Source organism: Phocoena sinus, chromosome 12 (assembly GCF_008692025.1).
Source record: "Phocoena sinus isolate mPhoSin1 chromosome 12, mPhoSin1.pri, whole genome shotgun sequence".
Classification (NCBI taxonomy): domain Eukaryota; kingdom Metazoa; phylum Chordata; class Mammalia; order Artiodactyla; family Phocoenidae; genus Phocoena; species Phocoena sinus.
In genome coordinates this window covers 27,280,635-27,305,497 of record NC_045774.1, presented here as the reverse complement: position 1 = coordinate 27,305,497, position 24,863 = coordinate 27,280,635, and the positions used below count along the sequence as shown (strand labels likewise).

The window sequence follows — 24,863 nt, the reverse complement described above, 5'->3', positions numbered from 1 at the left end:
TGTCCAGTCTGTGGTCTTTCAATTCATCACAACTGCCCCCGTCACATCAGGACAGAGGGAAAGGAGACGGACCACTGTAACAGAATGCACAGGAGCCCATTTTAATATGCTTTCTTAAAACTCTAGTTCTGAAATTACGTGGAAAAAGGCTAAAGCTGGAATTCTTACAAAATAAAGTTTGCACTAAAAACTATGAAACTGGGAATTCCCTGGTGATCCAGTGATTAGGACTCCGCACTTCCGCTGCAGGGGGCCCGGGTTCAATCCCTGGTCAGGGAAGGAAAATCCCACAAGCTGCGAGCCAAAACAAATTCAAAAATAAAAACTATGAAACTAATACTTAACACAGCACGTAGTAGGTGAAATGTACAAAGACTGGTAGAATTCAAGAAAATAGTTTTTTTCACGTTCAATTGATTATCACCAGTGTCAACAATTTATGAGTTTAGGGATTCCTGACCACAGGCAGATTTCATTAAAGGAAAAGAAATCAACATCTGTGATGTTTCACCTTCCATCTACTTTCTTAATGACTAAATTTGGTCAAAATATTCAGTTTGAGTAGAAAATAACAGATAGGTATGAAAGTCCCACGTATATCTTTAAAAATATAGGAAAACAGATGTATTTATGACATAATACTTCAGTAGCTTTTATCAAAACTAACGTGCTTTTGACCCAAGTAGACAAGAATATTTTATGTTCATCCAAAATTTTACTCTATCATCTGTTAAAACTAACATTTTAAATCTTGGACCAAACACCTATCCAAGCAATACCAATCACAGAACACATGGATGATTTTAAAGTCCTATGACTGATGCACTGACACTTCTATCAGAAATTCTATATTTAAAATACTTTAAATGAGTATTTTGCTTCCAAAAGTCATCCCGGATAATGTGCCCAATGTAGCCATTGCTCAAAAATATTTTTGGAACCAGCCTTCAGGAAATGCCTTCAGGGCAGATTACAACAGTCCTTGCAAGAAAAATCACTTGAATTACTTGCAAGTCGTAGGTCACTTGTGACCAGTCATGACATCATCCAGCTTGATCATCCATCCACTCATTCATCAGATTTGGCACTTGTCTATTTCCAGAAATCAAATTCATCCTCAGAGGAGAAAAAGATACTCTTGCTGAAGTAGTTTTCCAAAGACTCTGAGGCAATTTTTGAGCAGGCTCTTCTGTTATACATCCTGGGACACAGACCTAGCAGAAAGTGGGAGGGAATCTAGGCGGGGCAGACCTGCTCACCAGGGTCTACGCATGGTCAGGGGTGTTAACCAGGGGCCCAAGGCTGGTGGTCCTGTGAGGGCCGAAGGCCTCACCATCCCGTGGGTGGTTCAGGTAGTCAGTGGTTCCAGCCTGACCTACCAGCCGAGAAAGCCTGGCCTGAGCAAGCTCTTTCCCTCCAAACACGTGCCACAAAGACTGAGGGCAACAGCCCTGGCCTCAGCAGCCCTGGTTTAAACCTCAGCTCTGAAATCTTCTGGCTTCTTGAATTTGAGCAATTAACTTGCATTATTTTTTATACTTTTGGATAAAGTCTGTTACTAAATAACAGATGCAGTTTTAACTAAATACGTTTAGGTCAAGTCATTTTCTATCACATTTGTCAACAAAAGACACAGAGTCTAGTAGCTACATGCACAGGCTCTCAGGTCAGACAAACCTGGGTTCAAGCCCAGCTCTTCCAGTTGGTAGCAGTTCTCTGAGCTCCATTCTTGTCTGTAAAATGAGGATAAAAATCTCTCTCTTGAAGAGTTGTGATTAAATGAGATAACATATCCTAAGCATCGTTCTTAACACATCGAAGTGCTCACTAATTGCTGCTATGATTGCACTTGGATGTAGAAGGAAATGAGATAAGTAAGACCCAGTTTCTACCTTCAAGTTGTTCAAAAGCACCCAGTGGAGTTGGGACAAGCCAGACCCAGAAGCAATTAGAGAGAAGAGCCCGGTTGATGGTAAGTGGTAACATCTGCTGGAGGGTTTAGAGGAGAGGGAGAGTCAGAAAAGTCTTCCAAGAGGACTTCCCTGGTGGTCCCGTGGTTGACTCCGCACTTCCACTGCAGGGGGCACGGATTCGATCCCTGGTCAGGGAACTAAGATCCCACATGCATGGCCAAAAAAAAAAAAAAGGCTTCTGAGAAAAATGCTGTCTAAACTGGGTTTTAAATGAGTAGGAATCCTCACATTGCAAATGCCATAGCAGAGTTAGGCTAGCATGGCGCTTTGGGGACCAATATTACTTGTTGCCTTTGGAGGTTAGATGAGGTAGTGGTTGGTATCTGTTGAAAGGGGCTGGTTTATCATGCAAGAACTCAGACTCTGCAACCCAAGTTTGAACCCTAGCTTAGTGGCTTACTAGTAAAATGAACGTGGGTAAAGTACTTAACCTCTTTGCTCTTCAGTTTCCTCATCTGTAAAAAAGGGAATATGACTTAACAAGTTAATACTTGTAAAGTGTCTAGTGCAGAGACCAGCACAAATTACATTTTCAATGAATTTAGCTACCATGATTGATTATCATCATCACTGACCATAGGCAGCAGAACCATGGAGGGCAGAAGACTTGGTCTGGTTTCCACAGAAGAAGGGTTGGCTAGAGCAGACACAATACAGGCTCCCTGGGTACCAGCTGTTTAGGGCAAGGCTGAAAACCTGACCATGAGGGGGGAACTCAAGTGTCCTTAGTTGGGGGAACTAGGCAGAGACCTAGTCAAAGCCTGAAACCACATGGGACAGAGTGCCATCCCACTCAGGGGACCCTCCGGTACCACACCATTCTTCCATGCCCCAGCAGGTGGATCTGAAATCACTGATACCCCTCTCCGGATTAGCTTTTGACAAGGCTTATCTCAACTGCAGGAAGATGCCGGGCTAACACAAAAGTGGGGGAGGAATGAAGGGAGGGTGATCTTCTAAACAATTATAATGTCTTTGCAACACATATTTGCAAGTGTAAGTTATGGTATACCTAATAAAAATTCCACCACTTTAATGTACTAATTATTACTGGAATAAAAGTAAAAACTATAATCCTATTATTCATAATAAGCCTTGTGCTTTTCTCTAGTAGTGAAATAATAGCTGTACTCATACTGAAGAACTTAGGAGAATCTCACTGCAATCTTTAAGTTTAGCAATTAAGTAATGCTATCTCCTGCTTTTATCTTTGAATTATAGAATATTTATTTTTTGTTGGGAAAAGAGCTGAATTACAAAAACATACATGCACCTCAATGTTCATCTCAGCGCTATTTACAACAGCCAAGATGTGGAAGTAACCTAAATGTCCATCAACAGATGAATGGATAAAGAAAATGTGGTAAATATATACACTGGAATATTACTCAGCCATAAAAAAAGATTGAAATAATGCCATTTGCAGCAACATGGATGGACCTAGAGATTATCATTCTAAGTGAAGTAAGTCAAAGACATATGTGATATCACTTATATGTGGAATCTTTAAAACATGATAAAAATGAACTTATTTACAAAACAGAAATAGAAAACAAACTTGTGGTTACCAAAGGAGAAAGGAGAGGGGGAAGGGATAAATTGGGTATTTGGGATTAACAGATACACACTACTACATATAAACAATATGAACCTGCTGTATAACACAGAGAACTAAGTTCAATATCTTATAATGACATACAATGGAAAAGAATCTGACAAAGAATCTGATTCTGTTATGTACAACTGAATCACCTTGCTGCACACCTGAAATTTTTTAGATGAACTATACTTCGATTTTTTAAAAAGTTGAATTAGCTTGATAACATATGTAATCTCAGATTGATAAAGGCCATGGTCATTTGTAATTCATTATTATGCTTTAAAATAAGATGCTTTTGCACATTATACTAAATCCAACCCCATTTTGTTTATAACTTCTAAAAATTTGACATTCAAATGTTATAACTAGTTAGTAGCTTTAACATCAGCCTAGGTGCTCTCTAATGCTATACTTCCCTCTTGTGGCAAATACAGAAAACTGCAGTATATAGGTTTTTTCCCTCTTTTAGTTTATTTTGCCAGGTTTTATCCAGCCTTAAATACTTTCAAGAAAAAGGCAAACTCTAAACACCCAAATAAACAAATTTACAAGATGGGCAGTGTTTCCCAGGGGTTAAAAATATGTGTTTGAAAATATATGTGTGTGTGTGTGTGTGTGTGTGTGTGTGTGTGTGTGTGTTTGAAAACCCACCTGCCTGTGTTCAAATCCCACCTCGGCCACGTACCAGCTGTGGAAATCTGGGGGAGTTCCTTTGGCTCCCCACGTCTAAATCCTCATCTGTGAAATGAGAATAGCAATAGTACCTTGTCTTGTTATGAGGATTAAATGAGTCAATATATGTTAAGCACTAAGAGAACAGGAGCTGACACATCAGTGCCATTCAAAATGACAGCTATTTGCTATCACCTGAAACATAAATTACAGCCCACTCCCAAGTAACAGAAGTTTTCAGGGACGCACAGACAATTTCCCCGCAGTGTCCAGCCCAAGACCACGTCTCCTTGGTAAGACTATTTGGCACAGAGTACAGAAACTGAAATGGCAACCATTTCTTTTTCTTTTGTTTAAAATATCTTTATTGGAGTATAATTGCTCTACAATGTTGTGTTAGTTTCTGCTGTATAACAAAGTGAATCAGGTATATGTATACATATACCTCCATATCCCCTCCCTCTTGTGTCTCCCTCCCACCCTCCCTGTCCCACCCCTCTAGGTGGTCACAAAGCACCAAGCTGATCTCCCTGTGCTATGCAGGTGCTTCCCACTAGCTATCTATTTTATCTACATTGGGTAGAGTATATATGTCTATGCCACTCTTTCACTTCGTCCCAGCTTACCCTCCCCCCGCCCCGTGTCCTCAAGTCCATTCTCTACGTCTGCAGCTTTATTCCTGTCCTGCCCTTTTTTTTTTTTTAGATTCCTCATATATGTGTCAGCATATGGTATTTGTTTATCTTTTTCTGACTTACTTCACTCTGTGTGACAGACTCTAGGTCCATCCACCTCACTACAAATAATTCAATTTCGTTCCTTTTTATGGCTGAGTAATATTCCATTGTATATATGTGCCACATCTTCTTTATCCATTCATCTGTCGATGGACACCTCGGTTGCTTCCATCTCCTGGCTATTGTAAACAGAGCTGCAGTGAACATTGTGGTACATGACTCTTTTTGAATTATGGTTTTCTCAGGGTATGTACCCAGTAGTGGGATTGCTGGGTAGTATGGTAGTTCTATTTTTAGTTCTTTAAGGAAGCTCCATACTGTTCTCCATAGTGGCTGTATCAATTTACATTCCCACCAACAGTGCAGGAGGGTTCCCTTTTCTCCACACCCTCTCCAGCATTTATTGTTTGTAGATTTTTTGATGATGGCCACTCTGACTGGTGTGAGGTGATACCCCACTGTAGTTTTGTTTTGCATTTCTCTAATTAGTGATGTTGAGCATTCTTTCATGTGTTTGTTGGCAATCTGTATATTTTCTTTGGAGAAATATCTATTTAGGTCTTCTGCCCATTTTTGGATTGGGTTGTTTGTTTTTTTGATATTGAGCTGCATGAGCTGCTTGTATATTTTGGAGATTAATCCTTTGTCAGTTGCTTCATTTGCAACTATTTTCTCCCATTCTGAGGGTTGTCTTTTCATCTTGTTTATGGTTTTCTTTGCTGTGCAAAAGCTTTGAAGTTTCATTAGGTCCCATTTGTTTCTTTTTGTTTTTATTTCCATTTCTCTAGGAGGTGGGTCATAAAGGATCTTGCTGTGATTTATGTCATAGAGTGTTCTGCCTATGTTTTCCTCTAAGAGTTGGAGAGTTTCTGGCCTTACATTGAGGTCTTTAATCCATTTTGAGTTTATTTTTGTGTATGGTGTTAGGGAGTGTTCTTATTTCATTCTTTTATATGTAGCTGTCCAGTTTTCCCAGCACCACTTATTGAAGAGGCTGTCTTTTCTCCATTGTATGTTCTTGCCTCCTTTATCAAAGATAAGGTGACCATATGTGTGTGGGTTTATCTCTGGGCTTTCTATCCTGTTCCATTGATCTATATTTCTGTTTTTCTGCCAGTACCATACTGTCTTGATTACTGTAGCTTTGTAGTATAGTCTGAAGTCCAGGAGCCTGATTCCTCCAGCTCCATTTCTCTTCCTCAGGATTGCTTTGGCAATCCAGGGTCTTTTGTGTTTCCATACAAATTGTGAAGCTTTTTGTTCTAGTTCTGAGAAAACTGGCATTGGTAGTTTGATAGGAATTACATTGAATCTGTAGATTGCTTTGGGTAGTATAGTCATTTTCACAATGTTGATTCTTCCAATCCAAGAACATGGTATATCTTTCCATCTGTTTGCATCATCTTTAATTTCTTTCATCAGTGTCTTATAGTTTTCTGCATACAGGTCTTTTGTCTCCTTAGGTAGGTTTATTCCTAGGTATTTTATTCTTTTTGTTGCAATGGTAAATGGGAGTGTTTCCTTAATTTGTCTTTCAGATTTCTCATCATTAGTGTATAGGAATGCAAGAAATTTCTGTGCATTAATTTTGTATCCTGCTACTTTACCAAATTCGTTGATTAGCTCTAGTAGTTTTCTACTAGCATCTTTCTGATTCTCTATGTATAGCATCATGTCATCTGCAAACAGTGACTGCTTTACTTCTTCTTTTCCGATTTGGATTCCTTTTATTTCTTTTTCTTCTCTGATTGCTGTGGCTAAACCTTCCAAAACTATGTTGAAGAAGAGTGGTGAGAGTGGGCAACCTTGTCTTGTTCCCGATCTTAGAGGAAATGGTTTCAGTTTTTCACCACTAAGAAGGATGTTGGCTGTGGATTTGTCATATATGGCCTTTATTATGTTGAGGTAAGTTCCCTCTGTGCCTAATTTCTGGAGAGTTTTTATCATAAATGGGTGTTGAATTTTGTCGAAAGCTTTTTCTGCACCTATTGAGATGATCACATCGTTTTTATTCTTCAGTTAATATGGTTTATCACATTGATTGATTTGCATATATTGAAGAATCCTTGCATTCCTGGGATAAACCCCACTTGATCATGGTGTATGATCCTTTTAATGTGCTGTTGGATTCTGTTTGCTAGTATTTTGTTGAGGAATTTTGCATCTGTGTTCATCAGTGATATTGGCCTGTAGTTTTCTTTCTTTGTGACATCTTTGGTTTTGGTATCAGGGTGATGGTGGCCTCACAGAATTAGTTTGGGAGTGTTCCTCCCCCTGCTATATTTTGGAAGAGTTTGAGAAGGATAGGTGTTAGCTCTTCTCTAAATGTTTGATAGAATTCGCCTGTGAAGCATCTGGTCCTGGGCTTTTTTTTTCTTGGAAGATTTTTAATCACAGTCTCAATTTCAGTGTTTATGATTGGTCTGTTTATATTTTCTATTTCTTCCTGGTTCAGTCTCAGAAGGTTGTCCTTTTCTAAGAATTTGTCCATTTCTTCCAGGTTGTCCATTTTATTGGCATATAGCTGCTTGTAGTAATCTCTCATGATCCTTTGTATTTCTGCAGTGTCATTTGTTACTTCTCCTTACCTCATTTCTAATTCTATTGATTTGAGTCTTCTCCCTTTTCTTCTTGATGAGTCTGGCTAATGGTTTATCAATTTTGTTTATCTTCTCAAAGAACCAGGCTTTAGGGTTTTTTTTCCTTTTTTCTTTAAATAAATTTATTTATTTTTGGCTGCATTGGGTCTTCATTGCTGCACACAGGCTTTCTCTAGTTGAGGCGAGCGGGGGCTAATCTTCGTTGCGGTACACAGGCTTGTCATTGCGGTGGCTTCTCTTGTTGTGGAGCATGGGCTCTAGGCAGGCGGGCTTCAGTAGTTGTGGCACGCAGGCTTCAGTAGTTGTGGCTCACGGGCTGTAGAGCGCAGGCTCAGTAGTTGTGGCGCACGGGCTTAGTTGCTCCGCGGCACGTGGGATCTTCCTGGACCAGGGCTCGAACCTGTGTCCCCTGCATTGGCAGGCAGATTCTTAACCACTATGCCACCAGGGAAGTCCCCAGCTTTTAGTTTTATTGATCTTTGCTATTGTTTCCTTCATTTCTTTTTCATTTATTTCTGATCTGATCTTTATGAGTTCTTTCCTTCTGCTAACTTTGTTTTTTTTTTTTTTCTTTTTTCTCTAATTGCTTTAAGTGTAAGGTTAGGTTGTTTATGTGAGATGTTTCTTGTTTCTTGAGGTAGGGTTGTATTGCTATAAACTTCCCTCTTAGAACTGCTTTTGCTATATCCCATAGGTTTTGGGTCGTCGTGTTCTCATTGCCATTTGTTTCTAGGTAGTTCTTGATTTCCTCTTTGATTTCTTCAGTGATCTCTTGGTTATTTAGTAGTGTATTGTTTAGCCTCCATGTGTTTGTATTTTTTACAGATTTTTTTCTTGTAATTGATATCTAGTTCATAGCATTGTGGTTGGAAAACATACTTGATACAATTTCAATTTTCTTAAATTTACCAAGGCTTGATTTGTCACCCAAGATATGATCTATCCTGGAGAATGTTCCATGAGTGCTTGAGAAAAAAGTGTATTCTGTTGTTTTTGGATGGAATGTCCTATAAATATCAATTAAGTCCACCTTGTTTAATGTATCATTTAAAGCTTGTGTTTCCTTATTTATTTTCATTTTGGATGATCTGTCCATTGGTGAAAGTGGGGTGTTAAAGTCCCCTGTGATGACTGTGTTACTGTCAATTTCACCTTTTATGGCTGTTAGCATTTGCCTTATGTATTGAGAAGCTCCTATGTTGGGTGCATAAATATTTACAATTGTTATATCTTCTTCTCGGATTGATCCCTTGATCATTAGGTAGTGTCCTTCTTTGTCTCTTATAATAGTTTTTATTTTAAAGTCTATTTTGTCTGATATGAGAAGTGCTACTCCAGCTTTCTTTTGATTTCCATTTGCATGGAATATCTTTTTCCATCCCCTCATTTTCAATCTGTATGTGTCCCTAGGTCTGAAGTGGGTCTCTTGTAGACAGCATATATATGGGTCTTGTTTTTTAATCCATTCAGCCAGTATGTGTCTTTTGGTTGGAGCATTTAATCCATTTACATTTAAGGTAATTATCAATATGTATGTTCCCATTACCATTTTCTTAATTGTTTTGGGTTTATTATTGTCGGTCTTTTCCTTCTGTTGTGTTTCCTGCCTAGAGAAGTTCCTTTAGCATTTGTTGTAAAGCTGGTTTGGTGGTGCTGAATCCTCTTAGCTCTTGTTTGTATGTAATGGTTTTAATTTCTCTGTCAAATCTGAATGAGATCCTTGCTGGGTAGAGTAATCTTGTTTGTAGGGTTTTTCCCTTTCATCACTTTAAATATGTCCTGCTTCTCCCTTCTGGCTTGCAGAGCTTCTGCTGAAAGTTCAGCTGTTAACCTTATGGGGATTCCCTTGTGTGTTTGTTATTTGTTGTTTTTCCCTTGCTGCTTTTAATATTTTTTCTTTGTATTTAATTTTTGATAGCTTGATTAATATGTGTCTTGTCATGTTTCTCCTTGGATTTATCCTGTATGGGACTCTCTGTGCTTCTTGGACTTGACTATTTCCTTTCCCATATTAGGTAGGTTTTCAACTCTAATCTCTTCTAATATTTTCTCAGTCCCTTTCTTTTTCTCTTCTTCCTCTGGGACCCCTATAATTCAAATGTTGGTGCATTTAATGTTGTCCCAGAGGTCTCTGAGACTGTCCTCAATTCTTTTCATTCTTTGTTCTTTATTCTGCTCTGCAGTAGTTATTTCCACTATTTTATTTTCCAGGTCACTTATCTGTTCTTCCGCCTCAGTTATTCTGCTATTGATTCCTTCTAGAGAATTTTAAATTTCATTTATTGTGTTGTTCAACATTGTTTGTTTGCTCTTTAGTTCTTCTAGGTCCTTGTTAAATGTTTCTTGTATTTTCTCCATTCTGTTTCCAAGATTTCAGATCATCTTTATCATTACTCTGAATTCTTTTTCAGGTAGACTGCCCATTTCCTCTTCATTTGTTTGGTCCAGTGGGTTTTTGCCTTGCTCCTTCTTCTGCTGTGTGTTTTTCTGTCTTCTCATTTTGCTTAACTTACTGTGTTTGGGGTCTCCTTTTCGCAGGCTGCAGGTTCATAGTTCCCGTTGTTTTTGGTGTCTGCCCCCAGTGGCTAAGGTTGGTTCAGTGGGTTGTGTAGGCTTCCTGGTGGAGGGGACTAGTGCCCGTGTTCTGGTGGATGAGGCTGGATCTTGTCTTTCTGGCAGGCAGGACTGCCTCCAGTGGTGTGCTTTGGGGTGTCTGTGACCTTATTATGATTTTAGGCAGCCTCTCTGCTAATGGGTGGTGTTGTGTTCCTGTCTTGCTAGTTGTTTGGCATAGGGTGTCCAGCACTGTAACTTGCTGGTCATTGAGCGGAGCTGGGTCTTAGCATTGAGATGGAGATCTCTGGGAGAGCTTTCGCCGTTTGATAGTATGTGGCCATTTGATATTACGTGGAGCTGGGAGGTCTCTGGTGGACCAATGTCCTGAACTCGGCTCTCCCACATCAGAGGCAGAGGCCTGACACCCTGCCGAAGCACCAAAACCCTATCAGCCACACACAATGTGTTCTTTTAAGAGCACACTTAAGTAACATCATGATTGTGTGCGGTACAACTTTACTTTCAAACTGAGAGCTGCGGTGGATGGGATTTTTGCCTTCCCCTGATGGTTGAAAGTTACAATTTTTGTTTTTGGAAACCCCACCACTTCCTTATTTCTATTATTATTTTTGCAAGAAAAGTATAAAGAGAGTTGGAATGGAGGTGAGATTTGTGATCAGGAAAGCCCTGGATGCCCTCCTTCTCCATCTTCTGCCTCTCTCTCTGATTAGTTCCTATCCAGCAGTAGATTGAAGCAGGAGATGATTCTCCATTTCAATTGAGCTATGATTATGTCTCTTTTTACCCAAGCAAGTCATAGAATGTTAATATCACACATTGGACCCCAGGGCACACCCTGCTTGGCCTCTTCATTTTACAGTTGAGGAGCTTGGGGTCCAAAGAAGTAATAACTCAGTTCTCCCAGCACATTTCCAGCACTTCTTCCATTGGTTCCCAATGCCACACAATGAGATAACTGTTTAATGCTTCTGAGTCCTTGGAAACATTAGTAATTGCCATGAAGAGAAAAGGACAAAGCTGTGAAAGACCAACCATAGGTTACCCACACAGAAACCCTGGGGTGGGGGTTTGAAGGGGGATATTTGGAGACAGAAAGGCATTCTCACCTCTTTCGTCCCCAATTTTTAAACTGCAAAAATTTTAAAGAAAATAAGTATAAGAACTAGCCTGGGAGAAGGACGACAGGGTAATGGGTTCTGGTAATTCTGGACAGTCAATACTACTGAAGGCTAATGGCAGTGGAAGGCAGGCTGGGCCCTGCAACATTTTTGGAACCCATGTCTTCTGTGGATGGCTAATCTTCTAATGGACTGTGATGCACCACTATGATAAACCTCTTGTGGAAATGCCCTTGGCTGAAGGATGCCTTGCTCAAGGTCATGCCCCACTCCTCAATGTTTGGTCAATGTAAAGACAAAAAGACCCAGCACCCTCAGAGCAATGGGAGACTACTATGAGGGCTACCCCAGCTTCAGAGCACCCTCCAGGGTGTGCTGAGGCCCTTGCCGAGGCTGCATTACAGCCCAACTTCTCCCTCACCCAATCCTGCTTCCTTCCCTTGCAGAGGTGTGATCCTGAGAACACACCCAGATAGACTTCCTCACATTAATCGCCATCTCACAGTCTACCTCCCAGAGGACCCAACCTGCAGTAGCCCTTTTCCGACATAAAAATTTCACACCTCATTCCCACTGACCTGTTTTTCATTTTGTTTTATTGATTTTCAATTTATAAGAAATGCAACTGCATATGTAACTTCTCTAGTCTAAGGAGAGTCTGTGCTTAATATCCAGCAAAACACATTTAAAAGTCTTCTTTCCCCATTGCTCTCATCTGGATCATCCTCCAAGTAATTCTCTCCCAATCCAATTTTTATGTAAATTTCATAATTAAAGCACAAATGCATTCTCATTGTAAAAGCAAAGTCTTTTGATACTCCATCCCCAAAACAGTCCCATGCCAATATTTTCAATTTACAGGTGCCCTCCAGATGCTGCTACATCCTCCTAGGAAGTCCCATCTCCCCTCCCTGCCTTGACAATCACTGCTATCATCTGCACATCTCAACCAGTCACAATTTTAAACAGCTTTAACTTCCTGTGGTCTATATTACAAAACCAGTATTTTTTCCAATTTAAAATAGTGTTAGAATGTTTTGTCAAATGCCCTGATTCTTTTCTAGGGATTAACTAGCAGCCAATCAAGAAAGAGAATGCAAGTTAGTTTAAGGCATCCAAGGAAAAGGGAGGAGAGAGGAGGGACTCTTCTAGGGCAAGTGGGAGGATTAACGCTTTAGAGTCAGGAAAAGAAGTTGGCGTTTATATACCTTGTAAGAACATAAAGTGTCAGCACTCACTATATGTTCAGACAAGTTTAAAATAGAATAAAATGTTATAAATAACACTTAGGTATTAGATAATTTACAGATAGATTCATAATGAAAGCCTAAACCCTCACGAACTCTACAGTCAACATTAAGTCACCAGGAGCCCAAGTGTAGGCTATTCAGAAGGCCTCCCGAAGGGGAATTTCAGGGCATGGTCTCGTGTCCCCCAGGACATCGGAAGTGAGACTTCTAAATAGAGGTGAATCTAAAGTCAACTCAATCTTGATGCATCGTGGTGCTGACATGTGCTTTGGGCAAGCAGGAAATTCATTCTGAAGTAAAACAGAAAAGCCCCCCCAAAAAACTAACTTGAGGTTTCTTAAGAAATGGACTTCACTCAGCAGAAAATGGTATCTTCCAAAGGTTTCTGCTGGCTGTTGGGGAGGGGTTGTTCCTTAAACATTTCTAAATAAGGAAACTATAAAACTGAAAATGCAAGACTACCCTGGGGGATAAAAAGCAGTTATTTCAGAGGAAGAGGACTCTAATTACAAGGACAAGAGAGAAGAAAACGCAGGGTGGGAGCAATGTCTAGGAGGGGCAGGAACAACAGCAAGAACAAACTACTGACACAGGATAAGAAGTATCAGAAAACTACACAGGAGTAACAGGCAGGTATGGAAGTCACACTGCTGTACTTGCTGTATCATCATGAATGCTTCTGGCTGCAAGTAATAGAAAACCCACAATGCATATTTTTTTATTTCTCTTTCTCATGTAACAAGAAGTGTGGAGATGGCTCTTGCTGGTGTTAGTTCAGCAGCTCAGTGATGTCAGGGTTTACATCTCTGTGATTCAAGCCCGTTCCTCATGGCTATAAGATGGATGCTGCACAGCCACCCCTAACTGGAAGGTGCCAGGAGAATGGCGTCGGAAATAGGGGTTACCAGGCAGCCAACTCTCTACCACAATAACATGAAACCTGTGAGCAAACTGGGCTCTTCCGAAAGGGGAGAGCCTGTAAAATGGGTGGGTGCTGAGTTCCTCCAAATGGAACCTAAGCTCCATTTCTAGAGAAACATGTAAATTCCCACACCACATTAGTATTGGCAGAAGGACAAAACACCTATTCCAAACTTTTGTGTGTTTCATTGCATTGACCAAGAAACTAACTACAGAACCCTCTTTCCAAAAAAAGATCAGAAGTTCTAAATGTAGTGAGGAGAGAACGTGAATTGGAACTGCTATAAAACACAAACAAGTTCAAAAAATCGTATTTATTTACAAAGGAACAGAGGAAATAAAGTGGTAAGCGTACATATTTACATAGCAAGTGTAGGCAAAACTTATCAAGAAGATTCTTTAAATACTTCTACAATCTAGCATTTAACGGTCAAAATCAGCTTCTAATTCTTTTATCACCTCAGGAAGATTTTTCAGGAGGTTCAATCTATGATTCAAAGTATGACTATCTTAATGAACAAATTATAATTTTATATTCTTTGAAAATCTCCAAGTTGCTGGAGGCCAAGTGAACCAGATCACTACCAATTTTTTTTTTTTTTTTTTTGCGGTACGCAGGCCTCTCACCATTGCGGCCCCTCCCGCTGCGGAGCACAGGCTCCGGACGCGCAGGCCCAGCGGCCACAGCCCACGGGCCCAGCCGCTCCACAGCATGTGGGATCCTCCCAGACCGGGGCACGAACCCGCATCCCCTGCATCAGCAGACAGACTTCCAACCACTGCACCACCAGGGAAGCCCTGATCACTACCAATTTTTAAAAGATTCAAAGGCTCTTAAGTTAGAAAGTCATAACTGCTTTAAGAAATTGTTTTTAAAAATCCAAATGTACTATCATCTGTTGAGTAGTACAATACAGACTTAGTTTACATTTTCTTAATCCATTAAGTGGCATCGGTCACCTTATAATGAGACCTTACTGTTCTCTAATGAGAAACATTAAATCATTTACTATTTAGCTCTTAGGAGAATCACTCAAAGTATACATTCAGCTTTTAATAACATTAACATACATGGGAAAAAAAAAAAGATCCATTTCCCTAACTACCATCAGTAGCCAGTTAACTGCTGGATCTTCTAAAACCAGAGACAGGTATTCTTAAGAGTCAAGATCCTTCAGACCTTTGCACTAATATACCTCAGTGTATAGACTACATTTAACTTTCTTAACAGGAGGTGAGATCCTTTCACATGTAGGGATAAGCATGCTGGCATACTTCTGCAATCCTGCCTTGTAAGTGCAGACACAAGCCCTGTAGCTCGTGGCTTGGGCTATACCTGCTGTGTTTGTCAGTTCTTCCTTTAGTTCAATGTCCTTCTGACTGTGAAATATGGTGTCCAAACTGAAATGAAGCAAATATTTAACACAGAAACTATTCTGATGTTAAAAAAAAGAATGGCAACACAAACACCAAATAACCCTTTGAGGCTTAACTCATTCAACAGTAAGTAATTGTTTAAGAGCGGGTTACATGTCAGGCACTGTGCTCAGTCAGGGCTGAGGACATGAAAGTGAGCAGGACAGTCAAGCTGCACAGACTGAGCTCTCCGTAGACTACAGTTTGAGTCTCTATGTGCCCATCCCTAAGCAAGGTGCTATAAAATTTACAAAAAGAGATGGCTCTTTCTCTAAGATGCTTGCAGTTGGCTGGAAAGAAAATGTGAAAAGAACAGTGAACAGTGTAAGACAAACCAGTAATACCTCCTTGATCCACTATCACTGGGAAACTATGTGTTCCACCTAAGTGAATTTCTGAGATAACTGAAGGTTTTCAAATATCCTAGAATTTTAATAAACCAAGTTCTATTCATTGCTCTGCCACTTAGATGTCAGATGTCAGATGCAGATCACTTAACCACTTTCACGCTCATTTTCCTCATGTGCAAAACAGGGAATATTGGCAACCCAAGGACCATCAATGGATCATTGGATTGACAAGATGTGGTACGTACACACACACACACACACACACACCGGAATATTACTCAGCCATAAAAAAGAATGAGATATTGCCACTTGCAGCAACATGGATGGACCTATAGCATATTATGCCTAGCAAAATAAGCCAGACAGAGAAACACAAATACTGTATGATGTCACTTATATGTGGAATCTAAAAACAAAACAAAACAAAAAGAATGTATATGCAAGACAGAAGCAGACTCACAGATATAGAAAACAAACTTGTGGTTACCAAAGGAGAGGGGGAAGTGGGGAGGGACAAATAGGGGTATGGGATTAACAAACTATTATATATAAAATAGATAAGCAACAAGGATATACTGTATAGCACAGGGAATTATAGCCACTATCTTGTAATAACCTATAATAGAGCATAAACTGCAAAAATACTGAATCATTATGGTGTACACCTGAAACTAATACAATACTGTAAATCAGCTATACTTCGATAGAAAAAAATATTGCTGCAAAGGTCAAATGAGATGAGTAAATAAAGTACTTTGCCAGTTACAAATTTCTATGCAAATGTTGAACACTTAGACACATTTGTAATTTTAATTGTAACAGTTCTAAAGTAAACTATATACTTTTTTGCCTTCTTAGAGTTAAAAATATAATCTTCTGAGTCAACATGATAAGCATCAGCTATTGTACAGGCACAACGGTAACTGAGAAACCACACACGCACTGAAACTGAGTAGAACGATTTTCCCCTGCTCTGTTGTGCTCTTTGAGTTGCCATCTGCTTTTTAGTTTTTCCATCTCCTTTGCTGTCTGACTGATGTCCGCCACTCTAAAGCCACCCACTGGACTTTATATACTGTCCATCTTTCACTCTCCTCTCATTCCTAAGGCTTATTCTTATTTACTACCTCAACTAGTTTATGAGATGGAAAACCACCCCCCCAAATTTGGATTGTATCTAAACCAAAGAAAAGACACTTCAAGAAAGAAGAAATCTTAAGGGTTAAGGGTTGAAATATATTATGAGTTTTTTTAAGTATCCAATGAGCATGATCATTGAAGTAATTATGACCTCATCTGCTTTGTTAAAAGCACAGTTAATGTCCTATTTATCTAAATAATCCAATCTTCATATTTGACTGGAAAAAATATTGGGAATATTCACATTTAAATATGGTTAGGCTGAATCTATCACACCATTTTTCTCTGGTCCTCTCAAAGTTTCAGACACCCAGTTCATACTGCAGACAGCAATGTCAAGTTAGCACGTGCCCAGGATAAACCATTATAAACTTATGCTCAAGTACTTTTCAAATCAAGTGTCTCACCTCAAAAAAACTTCATAGTATGCTAAAAGCTAAAAATGAACGTGAAAGTCAACACAAACAGAAACATTAGCAGCACACAGCATCAACAATTTTAAGCCCATTCTGCATAATTACTTACTTCAAGGAACTTGAAGGCAAAGATACATCATGAACAATACGCATTAGAAAAACTGAAGATTTAAACTTATAATCTCACCCTTGAAGTTTCTGGACTAGAAAATGGAGAACACTCCCAGGAATTATTTTCTTTCTCAAAGGAATCTTCTTCTTGGAATGCAAATTTCTGCTTAAGTGCATGGGATATTAAAGACACTGGATCCCAAGGTGAGTCTTGTCTTTTCCTTTTATGAATGGGTCTGCCCCCAGGGGACCTTTAAAAAAAAATGGAATAAATTAAAACTTTGTGTAATTTAAGTTCCTTATTGACAAACACAGCAGAAATATAAGCATAATATATTACAATCTTCAAGAGATTGGAATGTTTTGCCTTGTAAAAAAACAAATCTGGAGGGCACAATGGATTAGTAATCAGAAAGCTGAGAGCCCATGTGAGGCTCTACCACAATCCGTTGCAACCTGGGATTTATCAAATATCATCTTTACTTTTTATTTTCTAATTTTCCAGTCGATAGAAAAATTTAAAGAAATATTTAAGAACTTTTAAAAGGACTATGGAGTTCAAGAAAAGAAAAACATCAGGCTAACTGTTCATTCATTCATTCAATCTTAATGCCCCCTATTTTACCAGGCTCTATGTTACGCTTCAGGGGTAGAGCAGTATCCTACTTCCACAGAACACTCTGGTGGCAGGACAGTGTTACACCAAAACAAGTAAGCAAGAACATTTTGGACAGCAATTATCCAGTGCTGTGGATAAAATAAAAGAGGGAAATGTGATAGTGGCTAGGATGAAAGCACTTTCAATGAGATGATGAGGAAAAGCCTCTTAAAGGAGGTGACATTCTCTTTAAGGAAATGACAGTCAATTTTAGTGTAAACATCCAGTGGATGCATCGCAAGGAGGTTGGCACCTGTGAGAAAAGAAAAAAGAAAAACAGGTACAGCTGGAGTGCAGTTAAGTAAGATGGGAAGTAGGACGTGAGGTCAGAGAGATAAGGGCTGAATCCTAGAGAGACTTCCAAGCCACAGCAAGGTGTCAAGATTTCATTCTAAGCGCAATGGAAAACCACCAAAGGATTTTAAGCAGGGGAATGGTATGATCTGACTTCAATTTTTAAAGGTCACTCTGGTTACTATATGAAGAACAGATAAGGAGGCAAGAATGAAAAGAGAGACCAGGTTGGAGGCAACTGCAAAAGTCCAAGCTATATAAGATAGAGGCAAGGGGCTTCCCTGGTGGCGCGGTGGTTGAGAGTCCGCCTGCCGATGCAGGGGACACGGGTTTGTGCCCCGGTCTGGGAGGATCCCACATGCCGCGGAGCGGCTGGGTCCGTGAGCCGTGGCCACTGAGCCTGCACATCCAGAGCCTGTGCTCCGCAGCGGGAGAGGCCACAACAGTGAGAGGCCCACGTACCGCAAAAAAAAAAGATAGTGGCAGGACTTCCATGGTGGTCCAGTGGTTAAGACTTCGCCTTCCAATGCAAGAGGTGTGGGTTCAATCCCTGGTCAGGGAGCTAAAATCCCACATGCCTCCTGGCCAATATACCAAATATAAAACAGAAGCAATATTGTAACAAATTCAATAAAGACTTTAAAAAAAAAAGGTCCACATCAAAAAAAAAAAAAAAGATAGTTGTTTAGATTGAAAGGTGGCAGTGAGGACCACTGAGGGTACATAAATTTGAGCTGTATGCTGATGGAAAGGATGTGGGATAGAAAGGAAATGAAAAAACAGGATGATTTCCAGATGTCTGGACTGAGGGTGATATTGTTGCCATTTGCTGAGAAGCAAAAGACTTGGGGGAAGAACAAGTTTTCAAGGTAGAGGACGGAACAGGTAAGAAGGAAGAGTTCTGTTTTGGACATGTGAAGCATGAGGTACCTGTGAGACAGGCAAATGAAGATGTGAAGTAGGCATGGGGCTCAGAGGAGAGGTCAGGGCTAGAAAAATAAATGTGGGCATCATTAGCATTTAGCTGGTATCTAAAGCCTAGGACTAGATGAGATCACCCAAGGAAACAATGTGGGTGGAGAGAAGAAGGGGGCTGAGGGCTGAGCCTTGAACATGCCAACATTCAGAGACCAGGCCCAGAAGAAAGAATCAGCAAAGAAATAAGAGGTGGACAATGAGGTAAGAGGAAAACCAAGCATGATTTCCTCAAGGCCAAGTGAAGAAAGTGTTCCAAGGAGGTGGGAACTGAGGACTGTATCAAACGCTGCTGAGAGGTCAAGTAAGAAGAGCAATGAGAATTGACCACTGGATTTAGCAACATGGAGTCACTGGAGACCTTGAAAGAACAGTTTTCAATGGAGTGATGGGAACAGACACCATATTACAGTGACTAGAAGGCAGTGAGAAATGGAAACAAACTATAAACAACAACAAGAATTTATACCAGAAAGGGAACAGAGAAACTATAATAGCTGAGGGTATACATGTTTTGAAGATGGGAAATGCTCAAGCGTGAAGAGAAGAATAAAGATGGAAAATTTGATGGCGCAGAAGACAGAAGAGAGAATTTTAAGTGAAATGCTTAGAGAGAAGGGGAACCAGCGACCAAGGGGAGAGCATGGACATGATCAAGGATGCTTCATTTGCAATAACAAGATGGAAGGCAGAGAACATGGGTAGTAAATTTGTAAATGTAAAGATGTGGGAAGTCTCGTCGGATTTAGCAATAACGTATGAAACAAGATCAGTTGTTAGAAAAATGAGAGAATAGAGGGGTGGAGGGTGGAGTCTACTGGCGTTTCAGTCATTTCTCCAGTGATGGTAACAGTCACAGAGTCACCATTTTACACTGACTGTGCCCGACAATACCAGTAAGAGATCTAGTTGGGACTAAACGGGTACCTACAACCTTAAGATTTTTCTCTGTACTAGCTGCCTCATACAAGGATCAATCATAACCTCACTGATAATGAAATGACTTATCTGTCCTAACACTATCACATAGAAAATACATTTATTTTCTATGCAAAACTTCATTGAGGAATTTCCAGGTGAACATATCAGATCTCTGTGAAAGCCTACTAAAGTGACAGCAAAGAAATGAAAAAGATGTACACCCACAAAGACAAAAAGATTACGAGAGGAGAGAGTAGATAAGAATTGCAGCAAAATGTTGAAAGCTGGAAAGCTGATGACAGTGAAGAGAATGGGAGGTAAGCTGCCTTCCTGAAAACAGACGGATTGAGGAAAAGTCCACATATGGAATGATACGCTCCTCCCTTGCCCTTTCCCCACTCAACTCTCAAACTACCTAGCTTGCACCACCTGTATAATCCCCAACTCTTCTGACCAAGAAGAATGAAGAACTTTCTAGAAAAACTCTCTAGTTCCAAAGAAAAGACATACAGCTACTGAAATATGGGATCTGGCTAACAAAATGGCAAGGTCCTCTCCTCAGTCACTAAATTGTGAAGCCCACCAGCTGGCAATCCTACCTCACACAAAGAAACTTCAATCAGCTTTTCCATACCTCACTTTTAAATATAAATGCATAGCTGCAAATCACCAGATACTTAAATAAGGCTCCAAAACTATAAATGGAGACCAAAATCAATAAGAGGAAAAGGAACTCAGGAAAAATGAACATAATTCAAGAGCAAAAGAAAACTTAGAATAAAACTGTAGTTAATATTTTCAGTAGCATAAGACACACAAAAGCAAGAAGACATAAAAAAGGAGCACTCAAAGAAAAAGAAATGGGTCTCGCAAATTAAAAATATGATGATGGGGGAAATTCCCTGGCAGTCCAGTGGTTAGAACTCCACACTTTCAGTGCCGAGGGCTTGATTCAATCCCTGGTCAGGGAACTAGAATCTCACAAGCTGCACAGTTCCCCACACCCCACCCCACACCCCCAAAAAACAAGTGATGACAGGAAAAACAATAGAAGAGTTAGAATTTTCTCAAAAAGTACAATAAAAAAAAGCAAAGAGAAGAAAACAGTAAAGGAAAGATATGAAGATAAGAGAAATAATTCTGGCATTCAAACTTCTAATAGGCTTTCCAAGAAAAGAGAACAGAAGGAAAGAATAGGAGAAAATTATCAGAGAAATGTTATAAGAAATTTCCAAAAATAAAGGACATAAAACTCTAAACTGATTGAGTTCAATCAATAAGTGAACTCAGCATAAGGAACTTAAAAAGAAGTAAATGCTCAGCATAAGAAACTTAAAAAGAACTCTCCAGGGCACATCACCATGAAATTTAAGAACACCAGGACCAAAGAGAAGATCTTAAATGCTTCAAGAATGAAGAAACAGGGGCTTCCCTGGTGGCGCAGTGGTTGAGAGTCCACCTGCTGATGCAGGGGACACGGGTTTGTGCCCCGGTCCGGGAATATCCCACATGCTGTGGAGCAGCTGGGCCCATAAGCCATGGCCACTGAGCTGTGCGTCCAGAGTCTGTGCTCCGCAATGGGAGAGGCCACAACAGTGAGAGGCCTGCATACCACAAGAAAAAAAAAAAAAAAAAAGAATGAAGAAACAGGTTTCATACATGGCATCAGGAATCAAAACGACATTAACCTCTCAACAGGAACACTGAGAGCTAGAAACCGATGGAAAAATGTCTTCAAAATTCTGAGGAAAAATGATTTTCTGTCAATTATATACCCAGCCAAATAGCAATTAAGTGTGAGAATAAAAGAAAAAGAAATTCAGATATACAAGGTCTTAAATCTACCTTTCATGCACTCCTCAGGAAGCTGCAGGAAGAAAATATGACACCCAGGAAATGGGTGATGCGACACAGGACAAAGAGAATGCCCATGATGACGAAGGAAATCCTTAGGATGACAATGCAGGAAGTTTAGAGCAACAGGTGAGATTAGAACAGGACAGAGGGCTCCGTGAGGGGATTTCCGGGGTGGGGGGGATTCAAGGAGGCAATTATTAACTGCAATAAAAAATAAAATTAGTAACAAACAAAATGTAGTCATAGTATATGAAATGGCTTACCTGTGAATGTTCACTGTTATAGTAAGGATATAAATTCTGAACACGGATTTAAGGAAAGACTGTGACTTAACCATATCGGGAAGATGTAATAAGAAGTGTGTGTGCATGTGTGTTAGGGGGTAGAATGTCTAAGAGAACGTATTCCAGATTTTTAACAATTGCAAGTAAATATAACTAAAATATCAAGAAATAGCAAAAGTGGTACGTTGTTTCAAAAATATGGAGATAGGACACTAGAACAAAGAGTCACAAAAAACTGAAAATCATTCTCTCTCGAGGGGTATTTGGGGTAAAGAGGAATCAGAGAAGACTTATCTATGTTTACTTTGATAAATATAATAATTTCTTTAAACACCATTGATAAGATTTGGGTTCATTTCTCAAATTATGACAACATACCTTTCAATAGCACGTAGCTTGACCTTATTCACATCCTTCAGAACATCCAACATGTTTGGAACATCTTTATTTTTCTGGTTTTTTGAATGATGACTAAAATTGGTTTTCCTAGTATCTGGGTGCTGTTTTTTCACTTCAGTTGCTGAATTATCTGATGCACAAATATTATTAGAGGCTGTTTGCACGAGAGGAGAACATGGAGACTGTAGAGAAGAAACCTGAGGAGGCGGTGGTGGAGGAGGAGGAGAGGGAAACACTGAACTTGAAAACGAATCTGGTTCGACACTCAGTTGAGTAGTCCCTGATGATGGCATGTGTCCCAAACCACTAGGCCTGTCGTTCTTCAAGTCCAAGGAGCCTAAAGAAAATATGGTCTGTTGAAAAACCATGCAAAATTTTCTCCAATATAACACGTAACACTAATTAGAATCAAAACAGGAACAATTCTGTAATGCTACTAAAATAATGATACTGTGGCCAGGAAGGTGAAGCAATCCCATCTGCTTAGTAATTTCTGAAAGAGTCAAGCAAACAGTAAATTCATTTTTAATCCAATTAGGATTCTCTGTGTAGGGGAAGGGGGAGAATGCATTTTAAAGAGAAAATTAAAAGTGCTTTTTTCACATACAGTCTGAATTTCATCCTCTATATACAAAAGCCAAAACACGATCAACAACTGTGGCTAGAAACATGCAAGCTGATATATTCACTCTAATGATGACATTGTAGAAACACCCAGGCATATATTTTCTAGGCAGGAGCCTAAGACGGGTACCAAATACTTAACTTTTTCACAACAGATTTGCTCCTAAAATCATGTGTAACACGACTGCTTTAAAAAAAGTGTATATATCATACCTCTTTTATTAGCCAGTAGTATATATAATATTTAATATAAATTATAAATATACAATACTATATAAGTATTATGTAATACATAAATTATATATGTGTTTATATGGATGTTTTCATATACATACAGATATTGTGTGTGTATGTATATTATTTAAAGCAAGTCACATCTCCAAAAATTTTAAAAAGAATCATCTGGAAAAAAGTATTCACCTAGATTTGGTGGAAGTATAGCAGCAATAACTTCAAACTACAAATATATATATATGAAGCCTTAAATCTACACTCTTGTCTCAAATTAATGCATCCCTCCGCTTAAATGTCCAACACTTTTCTACGGAGTTAGAAAAGCTTACAGTCAGCCCTCCATATCCTCAGGCTCTACATCTGCAGATTCAACCAACCGCAGATCAAAAATATGAATTAAAAAAACAAAAAAACTCCAGAAAAGCTCCAAAAAGCAAAACTTGATCCTCCATGCACTGACAACCATTTACAAAGCATTTCCATTATATTTATAACTACTTGCATTTTATTAGGTATTATAAGTAATCTAGAGATGATTTAAAGTATATGGGAGGATGGACAATGTGTATAGGTTATATGTAAATATGCCATTTTATATAAGGGACTTAAGCATCCTAAGATTTTGGTGTCCACAGGGGTCCTAGAACCAACACCCCACGGATGCCAAGGGACAACTGTACTTAGAAAACCGGCTTTTAAATACAAAACTACAATCTTCGGCAGCATAGCTAGCTCTTCTTTAAACCAAAGCCATCCCTGTCACTACAAATGCACCTTAATTTATTCTCAATAAACATCAGAGCTAACACATATATACACCCAACATCGTTTCATATTTAATGTCATTCATAAGATACATTAGCAGCAAACATTCTTTTCTTACTCAGAACCACACTGACTGAAATACTAAATGAGTATCATCCAACTGAAATAAAAATCCAACGTTACTCACCAGAATTTGTACTGTTTCTCAGTTCTTGCCTTCCCACAATTGCAGCAATCTGAGAGCGAAGAAAAGCTAGCTCATCTTCAAGGGCAGCTATTTTTTTAATTGCAGCTTCACTTTCAGGCCAATCACTTTTTGTTGGTTTGTTATGCCTTAGAGCAGGTGTCAATGGATCTTCAACTAGTTGCAAAGGATGGAAAGAAGCAATTTTCTCCTCTTCTTCATTTTTCCATATACTATTTCTGTAGGTGGAAGGAAAAAATGGAAAGAGAGAGAGAAGGAGGAAGAAAAATTTTCTAGAAATAAATCCTTTCGGTTAAAGAATAAAGATACCAAAACAAAACCAGAATAGCTCTCTTTACCCTATAATGGTCTCTAGACTCACTAAGGACAAACAACATCTTATGTAACTTTATATTCTCAGTACCCAGAACAAATGCTGACTTTAATAGGTGACCAATAAGTGGTCAGTGAATGAAGGAACACATCTTGCTTTCAGACTATAAACCAAAAATAATAATCCTGTCTATTAACTTCAAACACAGTACAAATTGATTTATTTAGAAATAAAGTTAATTTATTTAGAAATTCTACATATTCGGAATATAAGGTCCTACAGGAGTCCTTGTTATGTTGGGGTAAGTTTACCGTATTCTAATTTTCTGAAAATTTATAAACCAATTTGATATAGAATAAATTTAGCCAGTTTTTCTGAATAACTGACCCTTTTGTACTTCAGCCTGTATCTGAATACACTAACAGCTAAGTTAGTACTACCAAGCAAGAAAAC

At 39.2% G+C, this 24,863-nt stretch overlaps 1 protein-coding gene across 4 annotated transcripts in view; it reads right to left on the bottom strand.

The window, feature by feature from the left end:
* Positions 1 to 24,863, bottom strand: part of MTFR2 (mitochondrial fission regulator 2) — a 162,716-nt gene that overhangs the window by 131,250 nt on the left and 6,603 nt on the right. For 3 of the 4 annotated variants that reach the window (XM_032651589.1, XM_032651587.1, XM_032651586.1), the window contains exons 5-7: positions 24,080 to 24,315; positions 22,249 to 22,606; positions 16,958 to 17,132 (exon numbers count right to left, since the gene is read on the bottom strand). In XM_032651589.1, the coding sequence (XP_032507480.1) occupies positions 16,958 to 17,132; positions 22,249 to 22,606; positions 24,080 to 24,315 (769 nt within the window). Of the gene's footprint in view, positions 1 to 14,153; positions 14,850 to 16,957; positions 17,133 to 22,248; positions 22,607 to 24,079; positions 24,316 to 24,863 lie in introns of those variants that run through there. The other variant, XM_032651588.1, reaches the window with a different exon arrangement.